Source organism: Ascidia mentula, chromosome 7, assembly GCF_947561715.1.
Source record: "Ascidia mentula chromosome 7, kaAscMent1.1, whole genome shotgun sequence".
Taxonomy (NCBI): domain Eukaryota; kingdom Metazoa; phylum Chordata; class Ascidiacea; order Phlebobranchia; family Ascidiidae; genus Ascidia; species Ascidia mentula.
In genome coordinates this window covers 10898550-10913869 of record NC_138572.1, presented here as the reverse complement: position 1 = coordinate 10913869, position 15320 = coordinate 10898550, and the positions used below count along the sequence as shown (strand labels likewise).

General features: G+C 37.0%; 4 protein-coding genes across 4 annotated transcripts; 3 read left to right on the top strand and 1 right to left on the bottom strand.

The window, feature by feature from the left end:
• The first annotated feature begins 2265 nt into the window (after nucleotides 1-2265).
• LOC145908598 (uncharacterized) lies at nucleotides 2266-3946 on the top strand. Its single transcript, XM_082995904.1, has 5 exons — nucleotides 2266-2470; nucleotides 2537-2659; nucleotides 2810-2947; nucleotides 3013-3257; nucleotides 3506-3946. Exons 1-5 carry the CDS (start codon nucleotides 2306-2308, stop codon nucleotides 3693-3695), a joined length of 861 nt encoding a protein of 286 aa, XP_082852030.1. The 5' UTR covers nucleotides 2266-2305; the 3' UTR covers nucleotides 3696-3946.
• Nucleotides 3947-4546: 600 nt separating this feature from the next.
• Nucleotides 4547-8649, top strand: LOC145907962 (cilia- and flagella-associated protein 184-like). Its single transcript, XM_082995110.1, has 14 exons — nucleotides 4547-4743; nucleotides 4829-4865; nucleotides 4934-5005; nucleotides 5086-5158; nucleotides 5245-5411; nucleotides 5691-5867; nucleotides 5992-6077; nucleotides 6496-6632; nucleotides 7005-7215; nucleotides 7296-7415; nucleotides 7619-7711; nucleotides 7802-7939; nucleotides 8080-8196; nucleotides 8377-8649. Exons 1-14 carry the CDS (start codon nucleotides 4732-4734, stop codon nucleotides 8503-8505), a joined length of 1569 nt encoding a protein of 522 aa, XP_082851236.1. The 5' UTR covers nucleotides 4547-4731; the 3' UTR covers nucleotides 8506-8649.
• LOC145907964 (uncharacterized) lies at nucleotides 8646-10306 on the top strand. Its single transcript, XM_082995113.1, has 3 exons — nucleotides 8646-8832; nucleotides 9341-9545; nucleotides 10033-10306. The coding sequence occupies exons 1-3, from the start codon at nucleotides 8711-8713 to the stop codon at nucleotides 10300-10302; spliced, it is 597 nt and encodes a 198-aa protein (XP_082851239.1). The 5' UTR covers nucleotides 8646-8710; the 3' UTR covers nucleotides 10303-10306.
• Nucleotides 10307-10347: 41 nt separating this feature from the next.
• LOC145907963 (uncharacterized) lies at nucleotides 10348-14341 on the bottom strand. The gene is made up of 4 exons (XM_082995112.1): nucleotides 14215-14341; nucleotides 12507-12601; nucleotides 12179-12261; nucleotides 10348-11688 (listed from the first exon to the last, which is right to left on the bottom strand). The coding sequence occupies exons 2-4, from the start codon at nucleotides 12507-12509 to the stop codon at nucleotides 10746-10748; spliced, it is 1029 nt and encodes a 342-aa protein (XP_082851238.1). The 5' UTR covers nucleotides 12510-12601; nucleotides 14215-14341; the 3' UTR covers nucleotides 10348-10745.
• Between the last annotated feature and the right edge of the window lie 979 nt (nucleotides 14342-15320).

Below are 15320 nucleotides of genomic sequence, written 5' to 3'. Positions count from 1 at the left end.
TGACGAAACAAGTGTTATTCATACCACCAATTCACAAACTGATATCAGCGAGATGGGCGTAATTGTGCGATACAAAAAAAGTTTGTATTGCTGCAGTTTAATACACCACGGAACGGAACAGCGGTGCACACGAACGTATGTTACAAAAGGAATGGCCTTGATGACACAGATGATCACTTATAGGAGGGGGTCAAATGCAAATGCAAAATCGGAATTACAAGTCTTGGCGAACTGGTGGTTTTACCAACCGTTTACATTGTTCTTGAATCGACCGTATGTGTCGACGGTTACGTCGCAATGACCGGTTTGGAGTATCTACGACGTAAGGGCGTGGAAGTGAGGTTTGATAACGTTCAATGTCTTCCTCTCAGCCGATCCAAGCGTACGTCTCCGGGAAAAGTGCAGGTAGAAGCCGATGTCGCTTGTCTTAATTTTGCTTTTGAGTTTTTCAATTTCGAGATATTTAGCTCTAAAACTCGACAAATAACACCAGTTAGGGACAAGGAACGACGTCCAACACGGAATTGTCATCTTCAACCGTCTTCCCATTCCCCGCTGGGCTGTATCCGGAAGCCAACTTTGTAGCACGGTAAGAAAGTAACGCTAAATGGGGGTCTTTGGCTTTGCTTAGTAGACTTTTTACCGTCTTTACAGCCCGCTTCTCCATTGCTTTGTGGATACCGTGGGCTGCTAGTCTGGTGAATGAAGCCATATTCTTTGGCGAAACACCAAACAATATAGGAATTGTATTGCGGGCCGTTATCCGACATCACTATGTCTGGAATCCTATGGCGGCAAAATTTTTCTTCAAGTGACTGATAATGTCCGATGAGCTCGTGCCGTGAGCGTGCTTCGAACCTCGAGAAGTAATCTACGACCAATAGATACATTTTACCTTGGAAATACAGCAAATCAGTTCCTACTTTTTCCCATTGCCTACTGGGCAGAAGAGAAGGAATAATTGGTTCTGCTGGTATATTTCTATTCCGCAGACACATAATGCAGCTGGAAACAAATTGAATAATGCCGTTGGTAATACCTGGACACCAGACGGAATCTTGGGCTATCCGTTTACTCTTTTCCATCCCCTGATGTCCAATATGGATACTGCGCAAAATTTCATTTCGCAAAACTTCAGGAAAGTCTGGAGACTTTGAGAAGTAATCCGTCAACAACAGCATGGTGGCGCACCTGAAAATATGCAGCGAATCGACATACACTCGTTTAGGCCAACCTCCTTTAGTAAGTTCAATAACTGTAGCCGTGTTTGAGATACGGGAATGTTAGCAATTAGCGCAACAACGTTTTCATCAATGTCATGTTGCAAAGTAGCTTCAATTGCAGAGAGCGACTTTAGAGAAGGTGCTGAGCTAGAGAGTGCATCAGCAGCATGCAAAGATTTACCAGGTACATTAACTATATCAAAGTGATACCACAAAAAACACATTTTTAGCCTTTGCAATCGAGGGGATTAAGGGGCTTATGATCAGACTCCATGATAAACTTTATCCCATATTTTCATGAAACGTTTCGCACGACCAAGCTACTGCCAAAAAAGCTTCTTTCCCAATTTGAGCGTACCTCTGTTCTGTTTTCGTTAGTGGTCGTGAGGCGTTGGCTACTGAACGAAAAATATCGTTTCTTCGCAGTAATAAAACAGCCTCGAATCCAAACGTTGATGAATCAGCAGAAACGGCAGTTTCAGCCTGAGAATCATAATGTTGAAGGACGTTAGCGCTCGTTAGCGCAGTCCACACAACGGTTGAGATATGTCTGCCAAACAGGGAACAAATTTAGCGAGTTGATTTGCTAAGCCCAAAAACCTGCGCAACACCGTTATATCGTTAGGAGGTTTCATGGTATATTGGTCCGAATGGGGCGTGGGTTCGAATCCCACTTTAGACACCATGTATTGCTGCAGTTTAATACACAACGGAACGGAACAGCGGTGCACACGAACGTAGGTTACAACAGAATGCCCTTGACGGCACAGAGGATCATTTATATGGGAGGGAGTCACGTGACACTGCTACGTTATACAAGCACTGCACACTCATGCGAAACACACAATACCAATAACTCAGTTGTTTACGGCACAAACGAAGTATGGTGAAAGTCAGAAGAATTCAACGGCTGATGCTGTGTCTCTGCATTGGAAATAATCCAACATATTGGATCTAATGCGGAATTGTACGCTACTCGTAAACGTCATAATTGTTGCAATAACTTTGGGGTTTCCCCGATGTGGGAAACATAGACAAGAGCGATTCTGCGCAACGGACATCTTTTTCCTAGTTTTTGGAATATGGATTTTATTTGTTCTTTACCGCTGCAAGAGGTGGTTTTTCAGTTAATTCTCAGTTCATTTACAATTGAAGAGTTGTTTACATTGCGAATGGTTTCAAAACTCTATAGCAAAACTGTTGGAGAATATTTGAGACAATGTTTTACTTTGGATTTGAGCAAAATAGTAAGTAGGCCAAAAATAGTTTCGTATTATTTATTTATCACCATGGTAATAATTTATCACTTTTAGGTGCAAAAAAAAAAGTTTACTTCAGAATCATTCAAGGTTTTAACAAATGATAATATTGTTTTTCGTGAACTTTTTCTTCCTAATGCCAATCACTGGCTTACTGATGACCTTCTTATTCCAGTTGTAAGTATCTGTTTTAATAATATAAACAATGTAAATAATTTATGGCTGTCTATTGAGCAAATAAAATCCATGTTTTGTTGAATAAAGTCATGATAATGTCATTTTAATTGGTATTATTTTAGCATGTAGTAAATAAATTATACTGGACAGGTGTGCTCAAACCCACATTTGACCAAGATTGACATTACCAACTGTTCCCAGCTTACAAATAAAAGCTTGGCAACATTGGGAAGTCATTGTAATCATCTTAAACAAGTTACAATTCAAGGTTGCCATTGGGTTGACAAGGTACCAAAGATTTATTAATTTTGATATTATTCTAAAGTAGAATGTAAATGTCTGTATTTGTGCAGGAAAACTTTATTGCGCTGGTATCTAACAATGCTGAGTTAGAAATGCTAAACGTTTCCTCTTGTTGGAACTTGGATGATAATAGTTTGTGCACAGCTGCACGAATGTGCAATAACTTGATGTTTGTGTCAGTATCCAAGTGTTACTCAATTTCTGACCAAACAATTGAGAGGTTAGCTGGGTTTTGTCCCAATCTTAAAAAATTGGATGTGACTGGTTGTTGGCGAATTACAGATGGAGGCATCAGGTTTGTATGTCTTGGCATTTGATTGACTTGCATTATAAGACCAGAGGAAAAAAAAAACTAAAAATTGCTTTATTACAAATGTACAATAAACTGTGGGAAAAAATAATAATAATTATATCAATAAATTGTTAAATGTAAATACAATTGTAGAGTTTTATCTTCAAAATGTGGGATATGAAAACATGTCAAAAGTAAACTGATTGGTTGTATGCATAACCTCATAATATTAAATATTTATTTGTTTGCAGAGTGGCTGGTGAATATTGCAGAAACCTAAAAGAATTATGTGTGAAAGACTGCCAAAATGTAACTGAGAAAAGTTTAAAACGTATACGTGAGTTAAAGATTAGGGTTGACATTGCCCCGTGGTCACAAGAGTTTACACGCAATGTACAATTTGGTGTTTTTCATCTACCTACCATCAACCTACAAATTTAAAACTGCATGAACTTATGGCCCAGTGGATAGGACATGTCTTCCAAACATGGGTATTTTTTTAGCTCATGTCAAATAAGACTACCTATCAAGGTATTGTAAATGGTTAAAAGACACTGCCAATTATGGGTATGTGCAATAATATTGGGTTTAATTTCAAGTTGTTTGTAATCGTGAGCCTAAAATGTTATGACCGTTGTTGTTATAAAGTAACACCAAAGTGTGAAAAAAAGTTTAATATTTTTTCTGTATGTTGTCACAAATTTTGTGAATAAAAGTTGAATGTATTTTGTGCAAATATTGAAAGACACCATGAGATATGTATAAAGTAAAAATAGGAATGCATCGACTGGCCAGAAACCATGTCAGTTTGAAGACGCAAACTACGAAACTGGTATGATTGTGATCCGATTTTGCAGGAAAAATTCTGACCATGATTAATTAAAATCAATTTGCTTAATATATGCACCAATTCATAAATACATCGAATAACTATATATTTAAATCCCACAAAGCGATCTTTAGACAGCTTTAGGCGAAATACATTTTTCTTTTAATTCTATTTATTAATCACATTACATCGAATAACTGTTTTTTAATTGGAGAAAAGTACCAACGTTTATTTAAATAAACATCATAAAAATCCAATCATTTTTATTTTGCACGCATAGTCACAATGCAATTACACAATAAAGATGAAACAAAAAAGGGCATGGGCACCGATAACATCATAAGGGTTATGGAGAAAAATGTCGAAAAAAGCTTTGACATTTTGGTTGAAGGAAAAAGAACGACCCGCCACAAACGGTTGTGTCAAAGAATGTTTTTATAAGCCGATACTATGACAACACTGCACGCTTTTAAATCATTTTGTCTATGTTTTTCTTTGATGTTTGCTCCAAGCGAGAGATTTTGGGAAACAAAGTTTAGTCTTTAGTTTGACAAATCTACCTGTGCAGTTTGGCATCACAGTGTATGTTTTCAGATACAACAAAAAAATAGTTGTGCCGAAAACAATTGTAGATTCGTGGTTGATACAATGGCGGACGAGGTAGGGATAGTTAACGTGGGTTGTAAATGTTTATTTGCTTCTGCTATTTAATGCAACTCGCTATAATATTACATTTTGACTTTAGCCTACTGAAGTTGTTGAAGTTTCTTCACCGGAAAAAGGTTGTATTTAGTTTGTTATTATATGACAATGACAGCGTCTTTATTTACAAATCTTTTGATGTGTTTAGACTCTGAGAAGGTAGATGATATTGTCAAAGAAGTGAAAGCCGATACACCTGCTGAAGAAGAAAAAGTTGAAGGTTAAATTTTTGATTGTATGGTTATGTGTTTGACCTGATCCTGAATATCAGTGTTGAATTATTATTTTTTAAATCTATAGGCATTTCTGAATCTCCTGTCCCTGACCCAAATATTGAAAAGCCACCCGAAGAAGCCCAGGCTACTGAGCCAGTGTAATTTTTGTTTTTATGTCCTTATTTGTTTATCAGTGCTTATTTAAATAAGGTAGTTTTATAATTTTAACTTTTTATTTTGAAAGGGATGACCCACAAACTGACAAAGAGGATGAAGAAAATAAGGAGTCAACCCCTGAAGTGCAAGGGGATGTTGCTGCTGATGCCAGCCTGAATGATGACACACAAGTGACTGCACCTGTTGTGGAAGGCCAGGTCAAAGAAGAAAGTCAAACAGAAGATTTGCCAACAAGTACAATTTATATTTTTTTTTATGCAACTGTGTTGTTTGTATCTTCTATACCTCTGAACAACTTACATATGCTCACAAAGCAATCAAAATGTTGCCACTAATGTTCAAATTAAACAAACAATTACACAAAGTAGGCATTTTTAAAGTGTAAAATCTTCAAGGAATGGCTATATTGTTTGTGACATAAATTTTTGACCTTGGCTGTTTAAAGTTTAAAGCAACTATAAATTTAACATGAATGTTTTGTTAGGTTGTATAACTCTAAGCTGTTTATTTTAGCTGAAGGTGATGGCTCACAAGAGGAAACAACCAAGGAAGAAAAAAATACAGATGAATCAGAACAACTTCCAGTTGTTTCCGAAACTCTTTCTCGGGACCAAACACCCCCACCAGCAGTTGATGACCTTCAAATACTTGATGAAAATAAACCAGAGCCCGGTACACCAGAAGGACCCGGTAATATTGTGTGGAAATTCTTATTGTGGTATTCCGTATTTTCATGATTGTTTGTGTCCAAAAACATTTTTAAATTGTTATAGTGGGATTGTTTTGTGATTATAAAATGAATTCAACTTCTTAGGAAGTGATGCTGAAGAAGATTTAATGGCAGAAGAAGACAAGTTAGTGCAACAATACAACAGAGAAGAACTACTTCAAAACTATCAGGTTAATAAAACAACTGCACTCGCAACTGTTTTATGTTACTAAGTTAGAATCACGATTAAGAATTTTTTTCCTGTTCAGTTATTTAACCTTATGGTTACATTTATATTTCTCTGTATCATAAATTCCATATTTGCCTGATTTTGCTAGTGACCGGCTTCACAGCTAAACAGGGTAAATTAGCTAAGTGCAGCGGTTGTCTCCAGTACAACTACCATGATAAATATACAGCAACCCTTATAACATTTTCTAGAAATTTTTTTTTGCTTGATACGAAACTTAAATTAAGTGAAAAAGGTACAATGGCAACTTGGTGATAAAACTTTAATTTGTTATGGTTGTACTTTGTTTGCCTTGATTTCTGTTTGGATCTAATCTCACCACCAGATGACATATGTGTTGTGAACTATTTTTTTACCAGACTGCTCTAAATGAGCGCGAGCAATTGAACCAGCAGAATTATGCTTTGCAACATAAACTAGCTGAATATTTTCGCAAGAAAAAAACTGAGGAGGCCAGACAAGAAGTCGATAAAAATGTAACAGATCAAGAGCAAAGGTAATCTCCAGGTCGTACTGTATGTAACTGTGTGTTGTTAAAGGTCATATGATAGTTTAACAATTCAATGGCCAAGCTGTTTTTACATTTGATAATCTTGTGCATAGTAAATTGTGTAGCTGTCTAGTTTTAATTTGAAAAATACATGATATTGTGTATGGAATTACCATGTCCCTGTTTGTCAGTTTTACCTCTTTGTTGCATCCTGGAATTTTTTTAGTAATCTGATTTTCACAAAATTGCACATTTTGTAGCATGTAGAATCACATTGCATTGACTAAAAAAACGTGTTTCCTCTGCGGATAATTTATAAATTTACATTTTCTGATGTTTAAAAATAAATACATGACAACTTTATTATGTTAACTTTAGATACATGAAGTATATGAGTAACTTGGACGAGCTAAGGCAACAGCAGGCGGCCGAACAGGAAGCCTACAATGAACAATTTGAAGAACTTAAAGCAAAGAGAATGGAAAAGCAGGGAAAAGTTGAGGAAGAATGGACAAACGCCATCGAGTTTAAAAAAGCTGTTGCTGTTGATGCCATTAATTCACGCTCAGGAAGACCTATACCTGCAAAGGTAGTGGCCAAAATGTCCTAGTTGTGTGGGGAAAGTGGAATGCATTTGTTTTTATTAATCTTTTGTCTTGTGATGTGCAGGATATTGAGTTGTACGAACAAAACGAGCGAAAGAAAGAGGCCGAAGTATCGCAAGTTCGATTAGAAAATATCAAGTTAAAGAATCGACTCCGAAAACAAGAACTTCAGCTCAAACAAAAGGTAATTTTAATTTATGACGAAATATATAACATCTTATTAGCACCGATGAGACCAGATAGGTTGAAACAGGGTGGACAATCTGTACTAATCATTCCAGTTATTATTATTGACTCTATTGCTTTGGGACAATATCATGTGGTTACTATGTACTCTATGCTGAATTCTGTTACATATTCATTTGTTGTGTTTCGTCTTGTTAACAGGAAGAGTTGGCGGAAGGTTTGCACCTGATTGATTTTGAACAACTGAAAATTGAAAACCAAACCTATAACGAAAAAATTGAAGAACGTAACGAGGTATTATTTTCACAAAGTGTTGATGTCTACAGAATAACTAAAATAATTCAAGCCGTCTCTGCATAATCGTTGTGGCTTGTATTTGCTCAGGAATTGTTAAAACTGCGGAAGAAAATTACCAACACAGTCCAAGTGTTAACCCACCTCAAAGAAAAACTGCAGTTTGTTCAAGCTGAAAATCAAGTGAGAAAGCAGCAATTGAGCGAAGTTGAACAAAAAGTTGCCAAGGTACACGAATATTTAATATTATTCTGTGAGCTGCATACAGATGGCAACTGAATTCATATTATTGGCTCCAAGATTTTAATTGTATTTAAATTTTTGTTATTCCTCAGCCAACCTTATTTCATTTACACAATTCTTTGCAGAAACGGGACGTTTTGTCACGAACTAAACAGTCGCGTGACGGGCTTCGTCATGACAACAACAAACTACAACAAAAATGTGGGTTGCTGGGCAACACCAACCTCTTGCGTGACTATGAGGTGTGTTGACATTATACTGACTTTGTGATAGATGATAATATTGCAATAGTAGATATAACTTTCACTACATATAATCCGATTTAAGTGCATTACTTAGCTGCGGTGTACAAGATTTTTCTTATTGCAAAAATTGGCGAACTTTGCTTTTGAAAAAAACACATGTAATTTGTAACATTTCAGGTAAGTACAGACGAAGCGGACGATTTGTATCACAGGCTCGACATGCTGAAAAGGACACACGCTGAACTGACGCTGAACCTGAATGGAATTAAGAAGAAAATCGAACTTGCTAAAGAAACCAAGCATTAGTGCAACTTTTGTGCAAGCCTATATGTAAAATTTGTTGGGTTGTTTTATTATTGTGCCTCTGTGGGAATATTATCAATGGTTGCCTCACTTTCATATCAACTTTCAACGATGAATGGTTGAAAGATGAGGAAATACAATTTCCGCATCATTTCTACTTCTTGTGAAAGGGAATTTGCAGAAGCCATTTCAGTTTGTTTCGCGATGAATGTTGAAAAACATTGCAGTCGTAGTTAATATTATGGCGGCTTGGAAACTGTGCTTGGTAGTATTTCTACTTTTGCAGAAATACGAAGTGTTAGGAAACGATATTACATTTCATTTAAGCCGGTAAGTAACAAGTTGTCCTTTATCAGCAGTTGCTGCGCAATGAAAATGGTCATGATCTGTCAAGCAAAATTTATTTCTATCATTTAAAAGTTTTGTGAAAAGAGTGGTTGGTGTAGCCTACAGTCAATTCACGGACCAGAACTTGTCGAAAATATAACAGGCGAAAAAAATACAACTTACCAATGAGTGTTTACAGGAAAGGCCTACATTTTATGAACTAACGTATTTACTATAATTTTATGAACTAACGTATTTACTATAATTGACGTTCAAAAGTTGTAACCATGAAATAAAAAGAACATGCATTACAATCAAAATAAACTTGAGAATACTGTTATACCAACGTTTGACGGGCCAGATTAAACGGCCCAACCAAAAGGATTTTGCCCGCCAGCCCGAGTGTTCCCATTTCTGGTTATGGGCTACAGAATATTCGATTTCCGCAAGTTAACGTATTTAAGTAAGTAAAAATGAAATCAAAACTAATACAGGGTCTGTCTTGTTTTAGCAACAACGTTTCATCTCAATGGCAAAATGTTATAAAAAAACGGAACACTTATCCACAGCAACCATCCTATGATGCCCATGAATCACCCAGTTCCGATGATATGTTACATTGGTTGCAAGACAGCATGTTAACATATGGAGAAGATGTTCTGCAACAGTGCGTTGATGACGTAGATGTCAAGCAAATCGTTGAGGCAGAAACAATGGTAAAAACAATAACATATGCGATACTGTTTCAGGTAAAAATTAGTGAAATTCTTATAAAAAGCCTGTTAGAATCTGCCAGTGTTGCTCAATGTTGACCAACAGATCTATTTTTTTTCGTGTAAACTGTCCAGGAAAATGGTGTGGCAGACGATTACCGTCGCTTTATCGCTGGACAAATCTCACTGTTATAATAATTTTACTCTAGCTAATCCTACATATACAAATAATGACCCAATAATAATCAGTTAGCTGCAGAAAGTTGAGCATACTTTTTCGACCTATCAAGTGTGGTCATAACTGAGACTATGGTCTTGAAGTCGAATGTGTACACCTGTCTGCAGCTCACTAATCTTATATAAGTTTAACTAAATTATTCTTTGCATTTGGTTAAACCTGTCCAATCAACTTGTGGTTCGTTTTAGACAGTCATCAATCTTTCCTAAAGGTGCCTATAGTCAAAGAGTGAATGGAATTGCTTTTGTGTAGGTATTGAGGGAGCAAATACGGAAACTGTACTTTGGCACGATAATATCCTTTTGCATAACTTTGACCTCAATCCTTGGGATCCTGGTGTACGTTTGCAGAAAAGGCGACAAATCTCAACCACTCAGGAGGACTTTGACAAACGAAACTAATGCGAGCATTATTACGCCAAACAACGCTACTAACCATGTTGGCGACATAAACCCTTCATATGAATCCGACAATGGCAGGGTTGTGATGAACAAAGCTGTCGAATACACAACACACGTTTAATTCACTGGAACTGATGCAGATCGGTGTGACAAAATGACAACATCAATATCTTCTGGGTGTACTTTTTGTGTGCTTTTCTGTGTGTGTTTTTTTACATTTTGTCGCTTCACTAATGGCGTCAGAGAGTTTTACAAACGCCAACTTTTAGTCACTAAGATTTATTGCTCTTTGCGTGGAATCGGCCATACACGTATACTGCAATGCATTAAACAGTTCATTTTTAAACTCATAAAATTTGTTTGGGGGCTGGAACCAATAGTGAAAGTGCATGAGCGACATATTACAATTATCAACAAAATATTAGGAGGTAACTTGCCTCTAGTGCAGAAGGTTGTCAAGTCACGTGTAACAATACAGAAAGCAAACAAAAAGCGTTGTTGTTGTAAGATTTCTGCATTACAAATTGAACCTTGGAGAGTACATTGCCACTACTTAATTCCATGCTAAGTTGAAGATAAAAATTCGTAATCACATTTGAACTTGAGTCGAGTAATAGCAGAGTATAAAAGGGGGTCGTGAAAGACGTCGAATATTTCATCTGCGACTGTGTTGTTCGGGCTTGGTTCCAACGTGAGGTAAACAGAATCTTGTTTATTTGAAGCTCGGGAGTCAGTTTTTAAACGATTGTTTTTTAAAAGTTTGAGGTTTTCCTCCTTTCTCCCACATGTGACCAAGTCGGGCTCGGAGGAAAAATACAGCAACCTTTTGCTGTTTACGCCACCACCACCACACGCTCCGTATTTCGTGTCAACTTGCAAACATTGGCTGTGGGTGTTTGCGTTACCAGCCAGTGCTGCATCAAAGTTGAACGGCTTAACCACCGGCGAACCTGGTAATTTTCTTCTGTTGCTTACTTGTCCAATTTTCCGTATTCTATCCGCAGTTCCACGAGTCGGCACGTTCCTATGTTGGAAATCGTCAGCGTTTCCACCCATCCGTTCAACTGTGAGGTCAACATCGGTTATTTCAATTACCGTACTGGGGTTCGGGTTGTTTGTGGGGTTCAGGACGGTTGCAACTGTCGACCCTTCAGCAAGCGGTGTCATTTTTAACGCCTGATCTCTTTGGAATTTCAAGTGTGTTTTCAGTAAGCAATAGTTTCTCAGTAATCCAGCCGTTCCACCAAGCATAACCAAGATGGATCCAACAAGCACGAGAATACGGAACCACGAAGCTGTGTTGTCTTTGACAGCAGCAACGGCGAACATCAGCACCGCTACCAGAAGAAACACAATCCCTATAATAATTGTGCATACACCGGGTCTTAATTGGGGATATCTCCTCAAATTCCGAGTAAGTTCGTCAAATATTATTCCAATCTTTGACTTTTTGCGAAGAATGTTGGGAGTACCGGAATGATGAGTCACCACCACTGCCGAATTTGATCTATACATACGTTGACGTAAGTATAGAAAATAGCAGTAATTGGCAATATCAATAAATAAGAATAAAAATATAAAGTGCAAAAATTTGGACAAATTGGGCGACCGCTCCCCCGCCTTCTTAAATATGTTAATAATAAAAAAAAAAATGCGACCGTGGCAGACACAAGGGGGGCCTTTAAGAATGATTATCGTTTATTACTAGCTTGCTTTGTCTGTCATATGCATTGCTATAATAACTTGCCCAGCAACCAAAATCGCCAATAATGCCTTATACTTACAGTGAGTTTTGGTTCGTAACCGCCCCCTAGAGAAAATTTCTGAGTCTGCCTCTGATTGTGCGTTTTTCGGGGTATTCGGATTAACGATATATCACAATTCATTTCTTCAGATTATACATCGGATGTATTTCAACTTTTTGTCAAATAAAACTGATGTCAGCTCTTTAACGAAACACCGCATTGGCTTGTGATAATATTGTTCGAAAAACTTACTTTTTATCAGATTCGTGTACCGAAGAGTTGAATTTCTGTTTCCTTGGAAAATTTAAATTCGTGCTTCTTTGTAACACAGTAGCCTGAAAACGTACATAAGAATATGGTCAATTTCTGAACAACTCGTCAAACATTTAGTAAACATTTACTGCAGCTAACCGTTGCCATGTGGCCTTCAAATCAAAACAATTTTTTATCAACGATGATATATGAATAGGTTAAAAAATGGTTGATTTCGTCATTTGTGCCTATGTTAGACCATAACATAAAAAACTTTTCAATTAAAATTTTCCCTAAATGGTTTGCAATAATGCAGAATGGCATTTACCATTTCTGTGACTGGATTCTTCTTTTTGCAGCAAGTTCAAACGTCTTCAAATTGTGAAACGAACATGATTGTCTGTGCACTGCTTTATTTCTACACTGTAAAAAAACAGTATTTATTGTCAGTTGATGTTAACCTAATACTCTTTCACGCTTTCTATGCGACAAACCCTAATACCTAAGTTAAAACAGGATGTGTTTTAACGATCGATAGCAATGTGTTTCCTCTCACAGACAAGTCTGAAACCCATGTATCACCAACATTTGACTGATTAAAATTGCAAACGAAATTAAATATCTGCTTCCTGCTCTGATATTGCGCAGCGAAAGGTCAGCAATTAATGCTATAGCCTCAACCTCTGCAGCACTTTTGAGGTTTATAAAATGACACTATGACATCGATTTTAATTTGACTACATCTTCGCATGCGAATAGCCCGGGGTATTAACAACGCAATTTTGAGACACAGCTGGATGCTTTTGCAGCCCTATACTATGTATTTTTATCACTTGATGAACTTGATTGTTAGCGAACAAATGACTACAGTTCATCTGTCTAAAACACGTTGCTACAACTGCGACTCTATTTCACACCGCTCTACCTCATGGCTGGCTGAGTTTCCACTGGTTCACGCATCACTTGTATTAACAACCCACGTTACCTAAGAATTTGACCTTTAAAATTTTTTCCACTTTGAAAGCTATTGTCGGCTTGAAAAGCTTAAAACAACAATACCGTAGCCGCTTTCAACCCAAAATCAACCGACACAACTTTTGTTGTAAAACGACGACCTTTTGACAATAGGTGGCGGCAGGCAACTTTCGAGCATGGCAGGGGAATTAAGCGATGCCCCTTGCGAATTCACAGATTTTGTTCACAGTGCAGTTTTAAAAGAGCCATTATCGATCTGTGTCGCAGAGAGAAGTCTAAGCGCTGAACAAGCATGCTATTGATTACGGGTAACTTTTAAGTAATAAATGTGTTTGCGTGCGCTAACGTGTGATAAACACTCTGCACTTAAAAGCAAAAGTCACTGTAAATAGTGGTTTAAATTTTACCTGAATGAGCTGAAAGAGCATGGAAACCAACAAAAATTATATGCAGACAAATAAACAATTGCGTTATAAACGTACACGAATGCCAATGTACATGCGATCATTACAACTTATACTAATCAGTTCTATCACTACTGACTTGTGGTGTCAATTGTTATCCATGCAGGAAACATTCGCACTAAGATGTTGACACACATCGACAAAGGCTGTCAACACGAGAGGATGAAAGAAAGCGCGCATCAATTTACAAAATGATGCTTTTACCAAAATGTGCTGTTGTCAAAATTTCCGTTGTCAAAGATATTCCAACAACCGATTAACTTAGTTTTAACTCTATTGCAAAATTGACACGTGACCAACAAATTAGGTTTTTAATACATTCGGTGCAATTGAGTTCTGTTGTATTGATTGATCTCCCTTGTTACAACATTGATCGCAGTGTCTCGTTAATTCACTAGAGGCCTATAGGAGACAGAATAAATTATAAACTGTAATAAATTAGTAAAGGGCTCCGAGCGTGAAACCGTTGTAGTGATAGCTTTTAAAATCACAATTGTTATCGGTTGTAATACAAAGGAGCTACAGGAAATCCATGTAAATTATTGGGGGGTCAATCTCGACATTATAGAAAAACAATTTTTTTTTTCTTTTCCTTACCGTTTCTGTTACTTTTTATCATCACAAGATGACCAAACGTTGAAATAACACAGATTTCCCGCTATAACTAAGCACAAAAACAACGTCTTTATTCGGCTGCCTGCGTCACAATAACAGACAACTGTGAGGTCATACTACGACAGCAGCGTCGACTTGGAACGTAAATACTTGCACCCTTTGCAGAGAGAAAAAATGCTATGGATTTGTTTACAATCCAAATACATTTGAAATCAATTTTCGGAACTCTCTTGAATATCCGGTCAATAAATTGCATAAAAATACGATCTGTCCCATTCAAAGGAGAACTGGAAGCTGGAAATGGCAGAAAGGTTGATTTCTACATCATTCAGTGGCCAACCGTATACATTTCACGAAGTGAGCTGTGCACTGGTATTTAAACGAATAACAGACTTTAACAATACATGTATTGTTACCAGAAATAAATCTGTCATCAAGAACAAAAAGAACTTCTGGTTTTCGGTGTTCTGTTTTGTAGTTATCGAATGATCCACGCATAGGTAACGGCACGTAAGCCTTTTCGTGCATTTAAACGTTTGCTAGTGGCTTATTGGAAAGTGATGTAGTTATCATATATATTATACACATAGCTATATATATATATATATTTTCACATAGCTATAAGTCTTGAGAGGTTGTTCGCGAAATGGAGTCTTTAATCCTTTTGAAACAGGGTTTCCTAAACATTTTTGTAATGTTACCCTATATTATGAACGAAAAAATTATATATACGTCCCTATTTCAAAATGAAACTTTTTGTGCGCTTTAAGAAGTAAAGATAATTTTCTTTGCTATCCGAGGCAACTAAAAATGTAAAACACATAATTGTCCCTACGAAAGTCAATTTGTTCCGAGACCCCAAAATGATCCTGAGCTGCCCAATAGTTTGAGAAGCTCTGCTTTAGAGCAACGCAACGATGCCAGGTATGCCACGACGTGGATACCACTGTTAAAATTTAAAATACATGCGTATATTTTTAATAACGTCACTGCAGATGGACGCTAAGACTAATTCAAATTCGCTAAGACTAATTCAAACTCAGAATGTATTTGTATGACCACTTATTTTGCGATGTCACGACTCTTTA

Coding starts and splice junctions, on each gene's coding strand:
- LOC145907962 (XM_082995110.1), top strand. Junction 7,416..7,618: donor AACTTCAGCTCAAACAAAAG/GTAATTTTAATT, acceptor TCTTGTTAACAG/GAAGAGTTGGCGGAAGGTTT. Junction 7,712..7,801: donor AAATTGAAGAACGTAACGAG/GTATTATTTTCA, acceptor GTATTTGCTCAG/GAATTGTTAAAACTGCGGAA.
- LOC145907963 (XM_082995112.1), bottom strand. Junction 11,689..12,178: donor GTACACGAATCTGATAAAAA/GTAAGTTTTTCG, acceptor ACGTATGTATAG/ATCAAATTCGGCAGTGGTGG.
- LOC145907964 (XM_082995113.1), top strand. CDS start 8,711: ATGTTGAAAAACATTGCAGTCGTAGTTAATATTATGGCGGCTTGGAAA. Junction 8,833..9,340: donor ATTACATTTCATTTAAGCCG/GTAAGTAACAAG, acceptor GTCTTGTTTTAG/CAACAACGTTTCATCTCAAT. Junction 9,546..10,032: donor TCGTTGAGGCAGAAACAATG/GTAAAAACAATA, acceptor GCTTTTGTGTAG/GTATTGAGGGAGCAAATACG.
- LOC145908598 (XM_082995904.1), top strand. CDS start 2,306: ATGGATTTTATTTGTTCTTTACCGCTGCAAGAGGTGGTTTTTCAGTTA. Junction 2,471..2,536: donor CTTTGGATTTGAGCAAAATA/GTAAGTAGGCCA, acceptor TATCACTTTTAG/GTGCAAAAAAAAAAGTTTAC. Junction 2,948..3,012: donor GTTGCCATTGGGTTGACAAG/GTACCAAAGATT, acceptor GTATTTGTGCAG/GAAAACTTTATTGCGCTGGT.